This window comes from Solea solea, chromosome 14 (genome assembly GCF_958295425.1).
Source record: "Solea solea chromosome 14, fSolSol10.1, whole genome shotgun sequence".
In the NCBI taxonomy this organism is placed as follows: domain Eukaryota; kingdom Metazoa; phylum Chordata; class Actinopteri; order Pleuronectiformes; family Soleidae; genus Solea; species Solea solea.
Window position 1 is genome coordinate 20,133,204 of NC_081147.1, and position 18,544 is coordinate 20,151,747.

The 18,544-nt window shown below is 39.9% G+C and overlaps 1 protein-coding gene across 4 annotated transcripts in view; it reads right to left on the reverse strand.

Moving 5' to 3' along the window:
* Positions 1 to 18,544, reverse strand: part of drp2 (dystrophin related protein 2) — a 77,228-nt gene that overhangs the window by 51,828 nt on the left and 6,856 nt on the right. For all 4 annotated transcript variants that reach the window (XM_058649866.1, XM_058649864.1, XM_058649865.1 and 1 more), the window contains exon 3: positions 3,596 to 3,752. In XM_058649866.1, the coding sequence (XP_058505849.1) occupies positions 3,596 to 3,752 (157 nt within the window). The remainder of the gene's footprint in view (positions 1 to 3,595; positions 3,753 to 18,544) is intronic.

Genomic DNA, 18,544 nt, shown 5'->3' on the forward strand with positions numbered 1-18,544 from the left:
CCAATCACTGAACCATGAAGGAATTATCTGAAGAGTGAAAGAGGCACCTCACTAGTCTGTCAGCAACTCTAACTGACCTAAGTGTTCTCAAAGGTATTCAACTTTAAGGAGCAAAAAAATAGTTAGAATAATCATTTTTATGGCACATTTCCAAACAGAGTGCTTTGAAGGAGGAAGCGGATGGAAATGTCAAGCGATCGATTAAAAGATCCCAAACATCAGTAACAGGGAAAACATAGAACAATATAAAACATGACAATATACAAAAATTAAAAAACAACAAACAGACTTCGACCATACAGTATTCAGCCTATTCAACCATGTGTTGGAACAGCTTGAGTGTCCAGAGTTGCCTTTAAATATTATGAATAAAATCTTTTGAATATAACCAGGAGTCAGTAACATAATGATAAAATATCTCTTTTTTTGCTGTAGTTTATGCACTTTAATTTTCAAAATGACTCCTGGAGAAAACTGAGTTCATCTTGAGGAGTTACCTGGCAACCAGTACCATCAGTTCACCATTCGCTAATGAGAACATCACAATTTGTATTGTATTAAATAGTTGGGGTGGAATGAGTGTTAAATGGGGATTAACAAAAAGGGGGTTTATTTGCAGCCTGTATTCAGCACTCGCACATTACTATTATACTATATTATTAATCAAAGTGTAGACTCCGTGCACTGCCCTTCGTGCCGCTAACTAATCTCCCAGGCCTCGACTGAGAACAAGTTGTGGTAAATATGTCTGATTAAATAGCAATAAAATAAATCACAGCAAGGCTAAATGAAGAAATCAAAAAAAAAGAAACATCTTTGACTAAAGTTGAACATCAAACTAAACTGAATTGTTGCTGTTTACTTAAATCGTTCTCGGTTCTATGTTCCCAGTTGTGAGACTAGCAATTAAATATTAAAAAATAAATGAAATATCGAGGCATCTGGTGACATCAGCTTGGCCTTTTGGAAATGATTATTGACCCAATTTCTCTGAAGTTTTAAAGAGCCCTGGTTCAGTCAATACTCTAATCAAATCTCCATGGTAAACACATTTCCTATTTCCTTAAGGCAGCTATGATAAATAGTGATATATTCACAACATACATCATATCATATCAAATAACTGTGTATAATATAAAAGGCGTCACTCTTGGTGATGGACAAACAGCCAACAATCACCTGGATTTGTCCTGCTTCAACTTCAAAGTTCTGCAGTAAGTGCTAACATCCCAGTCTGAGTCCAGTCCTTGACTTAACACCTCATTGTTTCGCTGCCCAGACCAAAGCTTCACTCACTGTCCCCAGTGTCAGAGTGTTGGTGTCATATGAAGCAAGCTGCTGTTTCCAGGGACACATCTGGAAAAACCACGGTAAGGTGCGCAACATTAAATGGCAGACAGCTACAATTAGAAACTATAGCTAATGAACATAATGTCCTCCCCCCCCAGCAGAAGGTTGAGACAATTTAGAGCGTCCAGATCATATAAACTCCACACAGAAATCAGATTCAAACTTACTGCGAGACGAAAGTGACAAAAACGTAGTAAATGAAGCAACAGCACATGAGCAGCTCTTGTGTTCCTGTGAGCTAAACCTGTAGTTTTTCAGCAGTTGAGCAGCTGGTCACTTAGATAAAGTCGGTAAAATATGCTAAAATATTTAAGATATAAGAGAACTAGAGATAGCCCTTTAAGTGAAGCATTATCGTCCCTCTGTCCAACGTTGTCCAGTCTTGCGATGATGTACAGAGACATTCATCTGTGTTTTTTCTATGACTTTGCTCAGTTGCAGCCACAGATTCCTCCACCGCCGTGGAGCTAACAAGGATTCACACCGACGTAAGAGTGATTAGCCGTGTCAGAAGAACCACTGCTCCGATCCCCCTTAAATATCACAACCTTTACTGTATCATCAAACTGTGTCAGCTCGCTATAAAGAGGCAATCCAAGTGTCTCTGACTGATCTACTGCAAGTGCAAATCAGGAGAAGTTCTCCAACAAGTTTGCTATTAGAGACACTTTAATATTTTATTTGGAAGGAAGAAAACCTTATTTTTTTCACACAAATCTTTTTCGTTTTATATCTCACTCACTCACTCGCTCACTCATCTACCGCTTTATCCTCCACATGAGGATAAAGCGGTCATAGAGCAAAAGGCAGGGTACACTCTGGACAGGTCGCCAGTCATCACAGGGCCACATCGAGGCATAGAGAATTTTTGCTCATATGTTGCTCATAAGATGTTTTGAAAAAAGATGCTTCATTAAATGTAAAACAAAGAAGAAACATTTGGAGCTCTTGTTTGTAGGTTATTATAATGCAGTGATGTTACTTGGCCGGCCCACATAATATCAAATTGTGGCCCCTGAACTAAAATTAGTTTGTCACCCCTGATTTAGAGTGTCCAATTTGCCTAGTCACCAAGTGTTTTGACTGTGGGAGGAAATCCAACGCACACATCTATATTTATATTTAACACATAAAGTAACAAGACAAAATATAACTGAGCAACAAAAAAAATAAACAAAATACTCAAACTTTTCCTTCCAAAAGAGCTGTTTGCACTGCACATGGTATGTAATCGACGGCGCTCCCAAGACACACACAGCGCACAAAGTCTCACCTTCAACAGTGGCATCAATGGCGGCTGAACTTCAGGAAAGTTCCATCTATCCAGTATTGACTAGATCAGACAATAAACTCTGCCTTGATCAACATCCCCTGATGTCTACAAAGGCCGCCAGCGAAGACGCCGTTATCTGCAAACTCCCAGAGGTCTGTTTTGTTCCCCAGCTTTTGTTGACGCGCTGCAAACGACACCTATACAACAACAACAACACCGGTCCGCGTGTTTCTCCACTGAGTTAACTGTGACCACACGACAGCATAGATCACAGCACAACAAGCTCACACTGCTCCCGAATGGATGTAGACATCAGAATAGAGAGCTGACAGAAGCAACTTCTTGTCTTAAAATTCATCATTATGATGTTAAATCTTATTGCACTGTGTCGTGGTTATGGAAAAATGGCACTAATCGCGTTTATATTGATCCCCTTTGTGCCTTTGCTTTCACTGTTATTCTCTTGGCAAAGATCTGTGAATGAACGGATGATTTTTATTTGATTATCTGGGGAAATTGAACAAAATCATATCCATTAAGGCAAAAATACTCAATCACATGAGTGAAATATTAGGCAAAATCACAACAAAGAAAAGAGATCCTACTGAGCCCAGCTGGCCCATCTTTACATCACATCTATAAACTTAAATGTTAGACAGGAAGCTTCCTACGTCTCTTCAATTATTCATATAAATTACTCAAATAAGTCAGGGGAAAAATGCAAGAAAAGAGTGGGAAGAGACTAGTCGGGCTGGGATGACATGCTTTTGTCACGTTTCAGTTGAATCATATGATATTTGGCCGCCGGTTTGTTTTGTGATCCAGATTCATTGTGATTCTTACTACTTTACGTGTGTGAGAGACAGAGAGTCTAGTGAGTAAACAACCACTCAGGCAAAAAAAAAAAAAGATCTCCCTCATCAACACTTGCGCTGCATGTGTAACACTCGTAGCTCTCATCATCCACTTTACCTGGTGGAACTCCCGCTGGTGCTGGACGGCGCCCACGTCGCCCCCTATGGGCAGCTGCTCTGACAGCTCCTCATCCTTGGCTGTCAGCCATTCTATGATCTCCTGTAGAGAGAGCTGCAGCTTCCCACTGTTGTCAGAGAATGCCTCTAGACGCGCCCTGCCAACACACACACACACACACACACACACACAGATAGAGAGAGAGTTAGTAGAGTAAACACCAACAATACCGCAGGTGACATCTCATACTGTCCACACAACATGAGCTCTCTTTGCATCCAAAACTTAAAGGTGCTATATGTACCCCTTTTTTTAAGTCTCGCCAGGAGTGGACAACTGCTGATAATCACCTGCCAAGAGATTCAGCCACTGTTGCGTTTACAGGACGAGAGGTTTTAATATCGGCTGAGCAGTCAGTCCTGTGTCTTCAGGGGAGACGGTGACTGACTATGAGAAAATGGCAAGGTGGGCCAGGACAGGATAAAATAAATCAAATCGCCAATGTGCTCAAGACAAACTGTCGGGGGAAACACATCTGCAGGGATTTTGTGGACTGGGGTTTAGTGTTCCTGAGGACCATTAACTGCACCTCAGATGAGTCATATCAAATTTGATAATGTCCCTCTGGACACAACGGCACCCGAGTGCTGCATTTTAGCAACACTCTCAGTGACCTTTCATAATTATGGTCAGTGATAATTAATTAACCATTAAATTGGTTAATGGCAACGGCAATTTACAAGTGGCACTGCACAGGCACTGTGTGGGAGGCACACAGCATCCACACCTGCATTCAAAAGCTCCCAGAAACTGTTTTTCAACCTCACAATATTCTCCAGGAAATTGCAAATCAATATAAAAACACTTCCATTATCTCGTTAATTTGGAGATACACGCCCTGCACCCTGGTGTTAACACTTCAACAATTCTCCACAAAAGTATTGAATATAAATGAGCCAACAAACACCCCATAGAAATGCTATGATGCTGTTTGTCGACGGGTCCCTGTGCTGCTTTTTTTTTTTTTTTTTTTTTACTTTTTTATTTATTTTTGTGAAAGTGTGTGTTCCGACAAATGGTTTGTTACTACTTCACTGAACAACAGGTGGCATTTACAACATTCCGAGATATGCAGGCTTTGCACCGTTGAAGATAGAGGGGAAGAAGAAGAAGAAGCCTGCAGCAAACAAATGTGTAAGTAAATAAACAGTCCTGGATTTAAAGTGCTTAAAAAAAATCAGCCTTGCAAATGATTTATGCGGAAAGGAAATGCAGTCAAGGATACACAGAGCATTTTTAGTTAGTAACAGAAACAGAACATTTGTTTAGGGGAACCGTAAGTTGGCCAAACACATCCTGAAAGGCTTTTCCTCATTAAGAAACAAGCAGTTGGAGAATATGAATAATACAGCAGTGTGTGTGTGGTTTTTCAAGTAATTAAGCTTTGTGTGAATTAGAACAGAAATAAATCCGATCTGTACTTGAGTAATACTCCCGACACTACCCTTCTTCATAAATCACCAGTCATCAACATGTCTGTGAAGGCAGTCAGTCGTCCAGGTCTTCAGTAGACTCAAGCAAGTCCAGCTGCCTACAGCAAACGTCTGCCGATGATAGCATTTTCAAAAGTCATGTAGCTCATGTTATAAATTAAGGCTACCTGGCTGAAGCTGATAAATATTATCAGAGACGGACTGTGCCAGACTACAAATGAGAGGCTGCGTTTGTCTACCACTGTCTGAAGTACCAGGACTCATTGTTTTTGAAAAATGACTAAGCGCCGTGACGGTAAATCTGCCACTATTATCACTATACTCTGCACATCAGCTGAGCAGGAGTTGAAAAGCTTGACAGTATCTGAGGGGAGTGGGCCGTACACTGTCATCTGTGTTGGGTGTTTGTTATGTGTAAGTATATGAATGCAAAATCAGGTGACATCCAAGCTGAGTCATGCTCGGCGATGCAAAAAAACCCAGTTCACAGCATCTATCTACCCGCAGCAGCCTGCAATTTATCTGCTTGCCACCTGCCAGCATCATGAGCAATGTTTGAGGGAAACACTGCTCTTATGCCAGCGTCACAGCTGGTATAGACAGGTAGGTGTGTGTGCGCGCGCGCGCGTGTGTGTGTAAGAGTCGTTTCAATTACACACCAGAGCCCAGCACACAAATATGATTATTCCTGCACATCACCATTTGCCAGTGCTGTCACATTAGAGATGCTAACAGGGAGCATGAGCATAAATGGTCAGTGCATTTACATGGACTTACAAATGAACTAATTATTATGTTAGACCGACTGAAACTGGACGTTAAAAAATAATGTAAACCTGTGAGTCTGACTGAAATTGTACAAAATCGAATTTCTGAAGGTCCGACTAATTCAATTGGGAGTCAAATTACTACCGCATGTATACATTCCAGTTGGCCTGGGGGTCCCGTTCACTGCCAAGCTTCAGTTGCATTAATGCTTCTCTCGTGAATAATGGAGAAAAACAGGTAGCTCGACGTCCCACAACCAAAACAACAGTGTTCACCTCTATAGACGTATAGGCAAAAACATAAATCATGAAAACACTCAGCGAATGGGAGAGCATTTTACCAGATCCCCACACATCCAGCGAGAGGAACCCACAAGCAACACACTCATATAAAGCTTAAGTATTAAGGGGAGTAAGTATTTTAAGAATCAGATATTTGCAGTCTGCCAAGTTTTGTCCTGAGTGATCAAATCACAAGTGGACAGCTTTAAGTTCAGGTATGGTTTGGGGACGTACTGTATGTAGCCAATGCTATCCATCCCCAGGACACATTACGGACCTCCACCTCAGCTGACCTCTGACCCCCTGCAGTCTTACGATGGACTAGAAGTATTTTGATACTGCTCAGGGACCAAACGTGATTTATTAGAAGCCACCGCCGCAGAATTTAAACTGATCGACACGTGACTTCTTTTTTTTTTTCTCTAATGGTTAAAATTTTATTTCATGTTACAGCAGCGTGAGCAGTACTTTGATTGAGTCGCTGGTACAGACACACATTGACATGGGACTCACCTCTGTAGTCAAATATAATTTTGTTCTCACAAACAAACAAGCCACTGCATATCACCATACAGCACAGGAGGGGAGTGAGTCATAAGAGACACAGCCAGCTGAGAATACAAAATCTCAGCACTGTCCAGTTGTGATTATATTTCTCAGGACATAATAAGCCAGGTGTGAGCGAGGCCTAGGAGAGTGATGTTTTATCCCTACAAGTGCTGTTTGGTATCATATACCTTTGACATCAGGGCATGTGCTGGCATATTATTATTTATCGGCAACAACAATATTGTGTTTGTGCTATGTGTGTGAGATGCATTGTGCAATGCTTGTGTCCCAGACCTGTTCACTAGCATGCTATACTGTGGGCTTCCAGTGATGATTAATGGGTGTGAATGGGTGACTGGGATCCAGTCGACCCATACAAGCACGTTTTTAGAACACCAGTATTTTTCAACTCAACTACGCACAAGTGCTAGTGAAGTTAGGGTTTGGGCTAAAATAAAACAGGGCTACGTAGTAAGTTACAGATAATGTACCAAAACCCAATGTACCAGATTGCTGTTATTATACTACCGCCAGGGTTGTCGATTTTAAAAACTCACCTATGGGTTTTAATTCCTACATACGACCCATAATTAGGTTTCATTGGAGAACAGTCTCGTAGAATCACATGCAGCTTCAGGACTGAACGACAACACATTTCACACAAAGAGTCTAAACTTCGACGAGTCAATAACATAACAGAACATTTTTCATTTCCCAAATCAGCTTCCTGAGAATTATTCTGGAGAGATAAAATATGCGGGCCAACCTTTGCGAGCGCGACCTTTGTTATGAATATGAATACACACACACACACACACACACATTCATGCTGCAAGAGCTGCGGTAACCGACCGACGTCCGTGTGTCCTTGAGAAAGACACTGAGCATCTATCAGCTCATCACTGTTGGTTGCTGTGGATAAGAATCCTAATCACAATGACTTTGGTGTAAATACAGCGCTGTGTAGCTGTCGAACAAACCATGGGTTTTGTGTTCGGCATAACTCAACAAAAAAACAACAACAACTCTGTTGCATACTAATTACTCTTGTATCTGCTACATTTCTTGATGGTTAGCATGCAAAATAAATAACACTGTCAAATAGAATTCTACTCCCCAATCAGTCAGAGAGATTAGAGGGAAGCTTACTGCTTGGTTTGATGATTAATTAATGCATAGGAGATAACAGTGGTTCTGCTGTTTTAGGGGAGAGGAGTTAGCTGGTGAGTTGCCTTAGGGCCGAGGGAAGTTTTTGAGCTTGGCCCTTTTCCTATCTCCTAGCTCAGCCTTGCTTGTCTTTTTTTTCTCGCAATTGCAGAGATGTTGCAAGAACTGGAAAAAGAATAAGGGGGTGTGTGACAGTGGTCCACCGTCACACAACACTGCTGCATTTGGTTTATAGTTTGCAATTTGACACCTTGACTATGTCACATAGTTACTCTTAGCCTGTTGGTGAATATTAAGTCAAACTGTGTAGATAAAAAAAAAAATGAAGATTTTTTTTGGCAATATGCAAAGAAAAAAGAATAAAATATGAGCCTTGTCTGTGTTGATTTGCATTACCCTGTTGTGTTGTTGTCTTGTCTTGTGTTGTGTTGCATAATGGTTGCACTGTATTGCGACGTGTCACCACAGCAAGGAGGCGCACCAAATCTCTGAAACACAGCTTTTCTGAACAAAAAAATGTAAATAATAAGTTTGTCTGCTGTGAAGCAAATCTACTATTAATGTTTAAAAAAATGATTGTATTCATATCATATGAATATATTATATATATGTATGTATCATTCATATATCTATAAGTTTAGTTGGCAATACAATTCAGGAGGGGTTAATGAAACAAACATCAATCTTTTACCAGTTAATGTTGGTTTAAAAAAATTCTAATTTTGAGGTAAAAACATTCAAAGCAAATACTGTATATGTGTTATATATATACGTGTATATACATTATAACACATATTTGTATATTTGTACAGAGATTAAGAGATCAACAATATAATGATGTTGAGCCTTTGTTATGTTGCTAATAAAAACAGTTTTTGTTATAATAACATTCAGTGATTACCCCGATTTAACCACATAATTCCATGTTAATTAGAGAGTGTTTTTTCCTGGCAATCTGTCCGTGTAACTGTTCAATCAAGGAAGTGCTTTGACACTGTAAACAATAGGAAACTACGGAGTTTGCCAGGTTTGGTAGGGTTGCATTTTTTTAATTTCTTGTTGTCTTATATATACACTTTGTGATATACTGTATGATAATCATGTGAAGCCCGAGATAATCATTCATCACTACTCTTCATGGAGTGAAGCACATACAAACAAACATTTCCAATCATAAAAGACCGAAAGAGCACTGACATAAAGATGCCACAAACGTGTTTCTCCAAAGCAATTAAAATGTGATATGTATAGAAGCCAAATCTCATCATCATCTTAAGGCACACATCAACATAGTAAGGCCAAGACATTTGTATGTCACATTTTGGCTGAGTTATAACTGAGTTATCTCATTCACTTGACTTGAGGGAAGAAAAAATATTTAACTTGAGGCAAAGTGAAGCTTCGCCCCAGGATGAGAGATAGTCTACAATTCAGCTGAGTCAGCCGTGGAGGACAATTATTGGAAAGAAGAGCCTGTTGAGTTGAGTTTTTTTCACTCTCTGACACGCTCTGGAATGTGTAACCATGTACTTCAACAGAAAGGAAGGGAGCTTCAATCACGTTGCTTAGAAATGTTAGTGCAGACCCTGGCTGGATTCTCAAAAAACAGCTCCAGGATCGTGACCGTGGTACAAACAACCGACAAGGTTGCGGAGTGCACGGTGAAGCATTTTTCAAAGGTCAAAGGGACGACCTACCAAGGACTCGTCACCATGATAATAAAAAAACAAACAAAAAAAACAAAACAATAAGCTTCGCTTCACTTTTGTTTCCTGTCAGACTGAGACATAAAAATGAGCGAGCTGGTTTCCACAGCTACGGTTTCCTTAGAGCCAGCTCTTAAAGAGAGACACATGTCAAGGTTTTCATCACAGGAAATGGAGATTGAACTACAGATGACATGGAGCAATGATAATTCAACATGAAGAGATGTAAGCGAGTGACTAATGTCAAATGAACTGTCAACAAACACTAATATATGGGTTTACTGTTTGAAAGATGGCAAAATAAGGTTTATATAAGACACTATAAGGACCTAAAATTAATCTTGATTATTGTGTTATTGTGATTCCATGATATTCCATTCCATGTTATAGGACCAAATGGTAAAAGAAAACCTGAATCCAGTCTGCAACACTGCTCAACTTACAAACAGATGATGAAATCTATGTTTCATTTAGATTTAAATGACTCAAACCTGAATAGAACAGACAATTTGCTTCAAGGGCGAGCATGTAAGAATTAGAGACATCTAATGGTGAGATAGACTATGACAAACCGAGGACTCCTCCTCCTCCTCACTCCATTTCCCAAGTGCCTCAGGGAACCACGGTGGCCTTTGCATACCAGAAGACATTGTTCTGTATTTCTGAAGAAAGCTTTCATTTGACAGCACACGTTGAAGGCCTCCACAAAGCATGGTTCAAAAGTACATTAACAAAAATAAAAAAGACTTCAAAGCTAATGAAAACCAAACAATTGAATTTATGCAACATAAACAAACGTACCAAACCACACAGTCTCAGTTCATTCCCACACTTCACGAGTCTGAAGCAGAGTGTCCACCCACGTCCAAGCCCTCGGTGCAATTTTTGTGTGTTTACCACCATCATTAAGAAGAGTGATCGTTGCCCCTTTTTGACATGTGCATTAAACAGGAGAACAATGTTCAGGCAGGTGAAGTGTGGCCAATAACCACAAGAGCAAAAACAAAAGTGTAACACTGTGCGGAAAAAATGTGATAAAAGTGGAGTGAATATTATTCTTTCATCAAAAACGTACAATTAATAATAGGGCTATAGTTTTTGTTTACATATTCAACGTAACATTGAATTTCAATTAATCTAACATAGATATATCAGATTCAGGGATCATGACCCGGTCTGAACCAGGGCCTTTCTGCACTGAGGTTGCATGTTCTCCTCGGTTCTCCCACAGTCCAAAAACATGCAGATTTGGGGATTAGGCAAATTGGACACTCTACATTGAACATGAGCATGAGTGATGGCCCTGTGATGGACTGGCGACCGGTCCAGGATTGCACCCCGCCTTTACCCTATGTCAGCTGGGATTGGCACCAGAGTCCTCTGCGACCCTCATGTGGAGGATAACGTGAGAGAAGATGAATGAATGAATGAATGAATGATATATCAGAAGAGGAAAAAATCTCCTGTATACTTTGTATCCTTTTCTGATTTCCTTCTCTTTGGTCAGTTTTAAATACTGTTTTAATGAACAATAACAGAATATGTAGCTTAAAGGCAAATACCTGATGCGTTCAACTATTTCTCAGTAATCAAATCAAAAAATTTCCTAATTCAATACACACATGCTCACCTCAGTTGCTAGAAAGACCCCAGATATCGGCTCACTGTCACTGTCCCTGAGCATGCTGCATGCACCAAATTGATGCAGCCCACATGCAAATGGTCCCAAATGACAGCCGTAAAATGTCAACTCCAACATCAATAAACCACACAGTGTAATGGCTGTGAAATGCAAACACTTAGGCTTTCCTGAGTTTCTGTCTCCTCTAACGTTCCCCTAAGATTTTCTGCCTTGTATGTGATGCTTTCAGAGATTTCTCCAGTGGTGGCAGAGTTGTATTGATGCCTTGCCTTCAGCGTTTCTTCCGACGGCCATTTAACTGCGATTTGAGGGAAACATATGTAATGAGTGACAAGAGTAGACCAACCACTGGGGCTGTTTGCCACAGTGTTTATACGCTTACAACAGCTTATGCCCACCAGGAAATCACTCCAGTTACAATCTTTTTTTTTGCAGCCTAAGGAGGCAGGTTTGCTTGCTTTGAGGTTGAAAGTTTTTTTTTTGTTTTTTTTAATCAAAATACAGAAAAATACAGAAAAAAACATCTGTAAATTGTGAAATGTAAAACCAGCTAATGACAAACTGGGGTGCTTGTTATTACCATTGAAAATGTCTTTATCCTAAACTTCACACTGTAGGGCTCCAGGCTAATTGCCTTGCACTGATTAATCCAGCTTCATTTATATTATATTGAGTTTATGCAGCTCTATTTAAAATTCACTTTTAACTTTGAAGCTTTAAATCCCCCACAAAAAGCTAATTTGCCCGCTCTTAGGTTAGAACGCGCCATATTCTCCCCATGTGCACTCTGATTATGATGCCGTCGTTTGAAAAAAAAAAACTCCTGACTTGTGTAGAAAATAACAGCTTCGAAATACATTAGATGCCGTGGGAATGTTTAATTGGTAGAACGTCGCCTCAAAGTGCCATAAACTTTACACATATAGCACCTAAAATAGCAGACATGCGTTAATGACTTCATTTGGTTTTAGTGCTTCGTGTATAACAGAGAACACTTGTTTACCGAGAGCCTGAACAAGATACCACGGCGAGGACGCAAGTGAACGTTGACGATGACATAATTGCGACAAAATGCAAACACGTAGAGAATGTGACAAGCATGCAGAGGCACACTTAAAGACGGAAGCTTTTCCATAATTTAACACAAACACACTGACAGGAGTGCGGGCACAACCAAGGTGAAGGTTCACTTGAAATTAGACAAATGAGAGACTGATGAGTGTGAGTGTGTGTGCTTGTATTTGTAATTGCTACCTCTTTTAGTGGCATAAACACTGACCTTGTCAGGACCAGTAGTCGCCATGGAGACCAAAACATGCACGAACATGTGTTTGTGTGGTGAGAGTAGATTCCGATTTGAACCATCAGATTTATTGTACCTTTTACTCCATGCCAGGACAAAGTTAGTTTATTAATGGATGAAAATGTGTCCATTCGTTCATTAATGAAAAGGATTTTTTTTTTTTTAGGATAAAGATAGAATAAGAAAAATACAAACACTGTAATATGTTGAGTGGTTTAGGTGTCTTGTGTGTTTTCCCTGCTTTTACTGTCACACCAAATAAGAGTTTGCTCACTATAAGGATTCTCCTTTGAAGTTGCTATCGCCACCTTTTCAAACAAATGTGTTTTAATGTTGTATTATGTTAAAAACATGATGTGAATATCTGTTGCTGGTGTTTTTGTTTGGCTGTGGCAGAGATGTTGTTTTCTTCTTCCTGCCCAAAGGAGAACAGATGAAATTAGCTTACTGCAAACTCTAGTGCAGCCACTGTCAACGGAACTAATAAATAATTTGTATGAACAAGCGCACAATGAAATTGCGAAGCATTTTAATTAAGTTATTTTTTATGCTGTGGCTGCTGCAGCTGTTTGTTTGCATTAGTAATTTGCAATCACAGCAGTAAAAGAAGTCAATTATAATCAGGTGACAAACATTAAAAGTAGGATTTTTTCCATTTGTTACTAAGGTAACTCGAGTGAAAAGCACTCATGAGCACGGCATTAACATAAAGCATCTCCAACACTAACTTTTCTTGTAGCTCCAACAGAAACAATGTTTTCACTCCGTTGGGGATTTGAGTTGCACCATATAAACCCTTCAACATGTCTCCGTAGCGTTGGCACAAAACCTAATTAACGTCTGCTAATCAAACGCACACTGTAGTCGTGCAAAAAAGTCAAACATTGTCTCCAATGTGTGCAAGTCCGTCCCTGATTTGTTCTGCACCAGACGGAGTGTAAGAAGGCAAAAAATTCACTGCTCTTCTCGCAGCTTCGCTCACACATAGAGTGGCAATTCAAATTATTCATGGGACCCTAACTCCCCAGCGGTTTTGTTTTATTGTTAAAGTGTGTCAAAGTTTGTTTTTGTCGGCTCTGCCAACAGATGTGGTGTCTGTCCCAAAAGCCTTAAAGCTGTGATTCCTTCTTTATATCTTTCCCTAGTTAACCACGTCTTTCAACAGTCGTGGGGAGTTTTGTGCAAGGGATGAAATAATTATGCTGAAATCTGACATAAATGATTAAAATGTAAAAAAAAAAAATGTCACGCCTGAATAAAGAAGTGAATCACTGTTAAAATCACATTGTTGTGGAAATATATTGTGCATCAGATTCAGGATATACTTTACAGAGCATCCTGGGAAAATGCTTACATTTCTTTAATCTGAAATAAACCACTGAATCTCAGAATAATTCAGTCTCTTTACATGGATAAATATTCAGATTGATCTGAACATCTTAATTGTAATTTTTACACAACCCCCACACTACTCAGCCCAATCTTTTGACAACAGAATTATCACCAACATGTTATTGGAGCTCAATAACCACAACGTCGTGTAACTTGCCAGAGGATATTGTGGGAACAGTCGGGCACAGAATTACCACAGGGCATTGCACTAAGACACTAGAGGATTTTCAAATCTGACTTGATTTGAAAAAACGTGGGCGACCACAGACGCAACAGACTTTGTAACCGATTTTCAGTGTCTTAATCCTGAGAAACCACGGACTGCACAAACTAGTCATGACGCAGGACCACACACTTTGGCGTTTAATGAAACGATTTGCGGGTGGAGATTCCCGGGATTTGGGATCTCACAGAAACTCACGTGACATGGAGGCGGACTGTCGTCGTTAATTGCTGTTGTTTGGACGATGTTTTGTGCTGATAAAAGACTGTGGACGAATTCATGGCTGAGAAGACAGAATCATCTTGGTTTGTTCAAGTTATGGTTGAAAGTTAAAAGGACCCACAAGTAAATGTCATTTGCCAGGATAGCTTCCACAGTTTTTACCTAGTCTGGTGGTCAGATTAGAAAGTAAGGTGAGATCTTCTACTGCCTATGGGAAGCCCATGGCCAAGTGGAATGGGAACTTGGCTTTTAACCGGATTCTGGTTCTGAGTCTTCACCAGGTCAAAGGCCTGGGGTACCCCTGAGCAAGGTACCCAACACCCATTGCTCCCCAGGCACTGCTCAGTGGCTGCCAACTGCTCCTTCTAGGAAGGTTCCTAGTAGATGATGCAGAGAATCCCTCACACTACAGCATAATTTGGCCAGATAATCTGTTCATATCAACCTAAAATCAGAAGGCAACCGAATCAGGACCAAAATCTGGCCAATTATCCTCTAGTGTGGGGCAGGCTTAAACCTAAGGTGTTAGAAGAAAGCACTATTGACACTACACCATAAGAGGGTAATAGTGCAAACGCAGTGTAGAATAGAAGAGAAAAACAAGCAAGCAAAGACACTGAATGGGAAAGTAGAGTAGGTTTGTGAATAGCGAGCAGAGGAGCATTGTGGTAACGACAGAGCAGACTCACAAGTCTCTCCCTGCCCTCAGACAGACGCTCAGTGTGGGTGGTTGGCTCTCTGCAGTTATCTGAGCCATGTGGCAAATAAATTCATAGCATGCCACTCGCCACCCACACCAGCCCTGGTGGGCATTCCCTGCAGTGCAAAACAGTGGGCACCTCACTATGTGGCACAGCCCGACCAACCCCTGCACAATAGCTGATATTGTTATCAGTGTTGCTGACGCCGTAATCATGGAAAATCCACTTCATACCTGCACATAACCAGGAAGCACTGGTGACATTTGTGAGGATTCGGCAACACCCAAGACTCATGTTCGACTGCCAGAGCCAGCGAGTCTAAGAACTTTTGTTTTGATCGCACTATGAAACAGGCTGAGTTATACAAGAACAGGTAAAAACAAAAACACAAATCTTCCGAACAGAACATGTTTGGAAGTTTGTTGATCGTGCTGGAAAATAAAGAAGACTTTTTTTTATACTTTCTGTTCTGTGTGAAACCATGTACTTTAATGATGTCCTAAAAATATAAATGGTGTAAATAGAACTCTTGTGTCTTGCCCTAAATTCTTGAATTTAAGAAATCACATGGGGGTCGATTGGCAATTATGTTTACAAAATTGGGAGCTTGACCTAACATTTTCTGAGACAAACAACTGTTGACTGACTAACCTGTGAATACTTTAAATATGTTTATTTAATTTTATTGTATTGCACTTATTTGTATTTGTTTTCTGTTTTTCTCAGAATATAAAATGCATTATAATGAAGGTAAATAGATTCACACGACCACAAGGCACAGTGTTGTACAGACGGAGGAGCTGACATTTTCAGAATGTGCTGCACACGGTTACAGTTAATAAATTCATAGCACGCCACATGAAAAGTGACAAAAATAGTTGTGTTAAGTGGGCGTGACGCTCCGATGGTCTGTTCCTGGAAAATGTCACATGCAACATTTCGTTCATTCTTTGAAATGAATCAATCAAGTGTCAAGTGATACACACACATATATATACACACACACACACACACACACACATATAACTACAGACATACACACATACATCCATATACACACACGCACACATAAATACATACACAAATATATACACATACATACATACATACATACATATATAAATTAAGTGTTTGTGAACATTTTTTACTTAATTTTGACAGGTCAAGCACTTACAAAACAGTAATAAAAAAAAAGTAATTGACCCAAAATGAAGGAACGAGGAACTTATTTCAGATCATTATCCTGTGACTGTCTGAATGAAAACTGGTCGAATAATAACTCATTTTCTCTAATAATGAGTCTCTACTGAGCAACTGGCAGAAATACAGCTCTGAAACCTCCCACACTCACTGTACTTTCTTACACAGTAGTTACAGATGGCTAAATGACCCCAGCAATATGTTTGTGTAAATAACAGTCTCTTTATATATATATATATATATATATATATATATATATATATATATATATATATATACATACACACACACACACACACACACATGTATACATATATATATACACACACACACACACACATATGTATACATATATTCATATTCAAAATCGTATATTGGTGATTATGACAAACACAAAGCAGCAAGATGCATTGAATATGCTTCAGTCCAGTCAATGGTGTCTCTCAATACTGCAAAGAGACATGAAACCACATCCTCATATAAACACAAAAGCAATGAAAACAGCACGTCAGTAACACATGTGACACAGCGAGTGTGCGTGCATGTGTGTGTGGAGAGAGAGAGATGCTCGCTGTGTCGATGATTTTACCATCTACAAAAAAAAATGTCAAACCTCTAACCCAACGTTATCAACGCCGAGACCAATTAGCAGAGTGACAATGTGTCACACTGATAAATTCTCTGTACCACTGCCAGCTATAAATATGTTGTTGTGCAATTTACTCATTATCTTAATTTGTTCTCAGAAATAGCAGCATGTGTTTTCAAATCATCATTTATTTATTTATTTCCCCCCCCTGGCTCAAGGGATGGCAGTGTCAGTCACTCCACTCCTATGTGATCCAAAGTGACATGTTTCTCACTGACTATTGAATAGACCTCTCTCTCTAACATTTATGTTCCACAGAGGAATCGGAAACATCAAATCACAATGAGAATATATTATTAATGCCCGAGGGGTGCTCCATTATCACTAAAATAACACCCAACAATCAAGATTATCAACAGATAAAATATGTGCTCAGTAGGATATACGACGCTTTACGTTCAGTTTAAATGAAACTTAAACAGTTTTGCTGCCGCAGGGTTTATGAGAGAATGACTGTACATGACATATTGCACATGGATTATTGTACCAGGCATGTTGTTAATGCACAAATGATGGATAATGTATGGATCGTCATTACATACAATTACATGGATTCAAGTCCCTCTCAGAATGAAGAAAAAATGTAATCTCAACATGTCGAGTTTAAATCTCGACATATTCCATCTTTATTCTTGAAGTTTCGAGTTCAACATTTACATTTACAATGTCTCATTTTTGTTTTCCTTTAGTGCTGATGAGCAAATAATGAGCAAAAACAGCAAAATAACAAACATTTGCTGTAAAATGTTAACGTGCCAACATGAGTATGTTGGACTGGAGCCTTGGTCCATGTCCACACCGGTGTCATGCACAGTGTGTAGTGGCTGCAGCATGTTTGTGGTGGTGCTTCTGCACAGACTTTTATTACAGCAATGTTTTTAAAAAATGTGTCAAAATAGAAAAATAATGCTCAGCTCATACACCTGTGTCTAAAATACTGACCAAACGCCTCAAGGATAATCCTAAACACTATCTTGTTTAGAAATCCCTCCCTGAAAATTCAGCATGAGGGATTCAACTTCAAACCACTCAAGTTCCAATAAAGGGATAATGCAAGAGAAACTTAAAAGGATAGAAGAAAGCCGCCATGACTTTCATTACGAACGGAAACTCAGCCATCTGTCAATCACTGCCAGACAGGCTATTACAGAGCCAGTCGTCTGCACTTGTCCAGCCGCTGGCATTAAAGACAGTCAGACGTTTCCTCTGGACAGATCTCACCCACAAGGTTAGACAGCTTCTCACTGAAGCTCTCTCTCATTCATCTTCCTCTTTCCTCTCCGCCCCTCCCATTTCCCAGCCACCCCATCTCTCCTCTGTGATGATTTCATTTTCACCAAACTCCCTTTCTCTCATCCTTTTTAAGAGCGCTCATTGATTTCCATTAATTTAGTCTAAACAAAAGTGTTGTCTCTAACCTTAACCATCACAACAATTCAAATCTAACCCCTCAATTTAACCAGTTCCTCAGAAATGAGGTTCTGCCTGATTGGGAGCAGGTTTTGGTCTCCATGAGGACTACCGGTCCTGACAAGGTCAGTGTTAATGGCAGAAAATGTCCTCGGGAGGTAACAAATACAATCACACACACACTCGAGCACAAACAGCCACTGCGAGCCATCCATAGTGATCTCATTACACAGGACTGCAGGG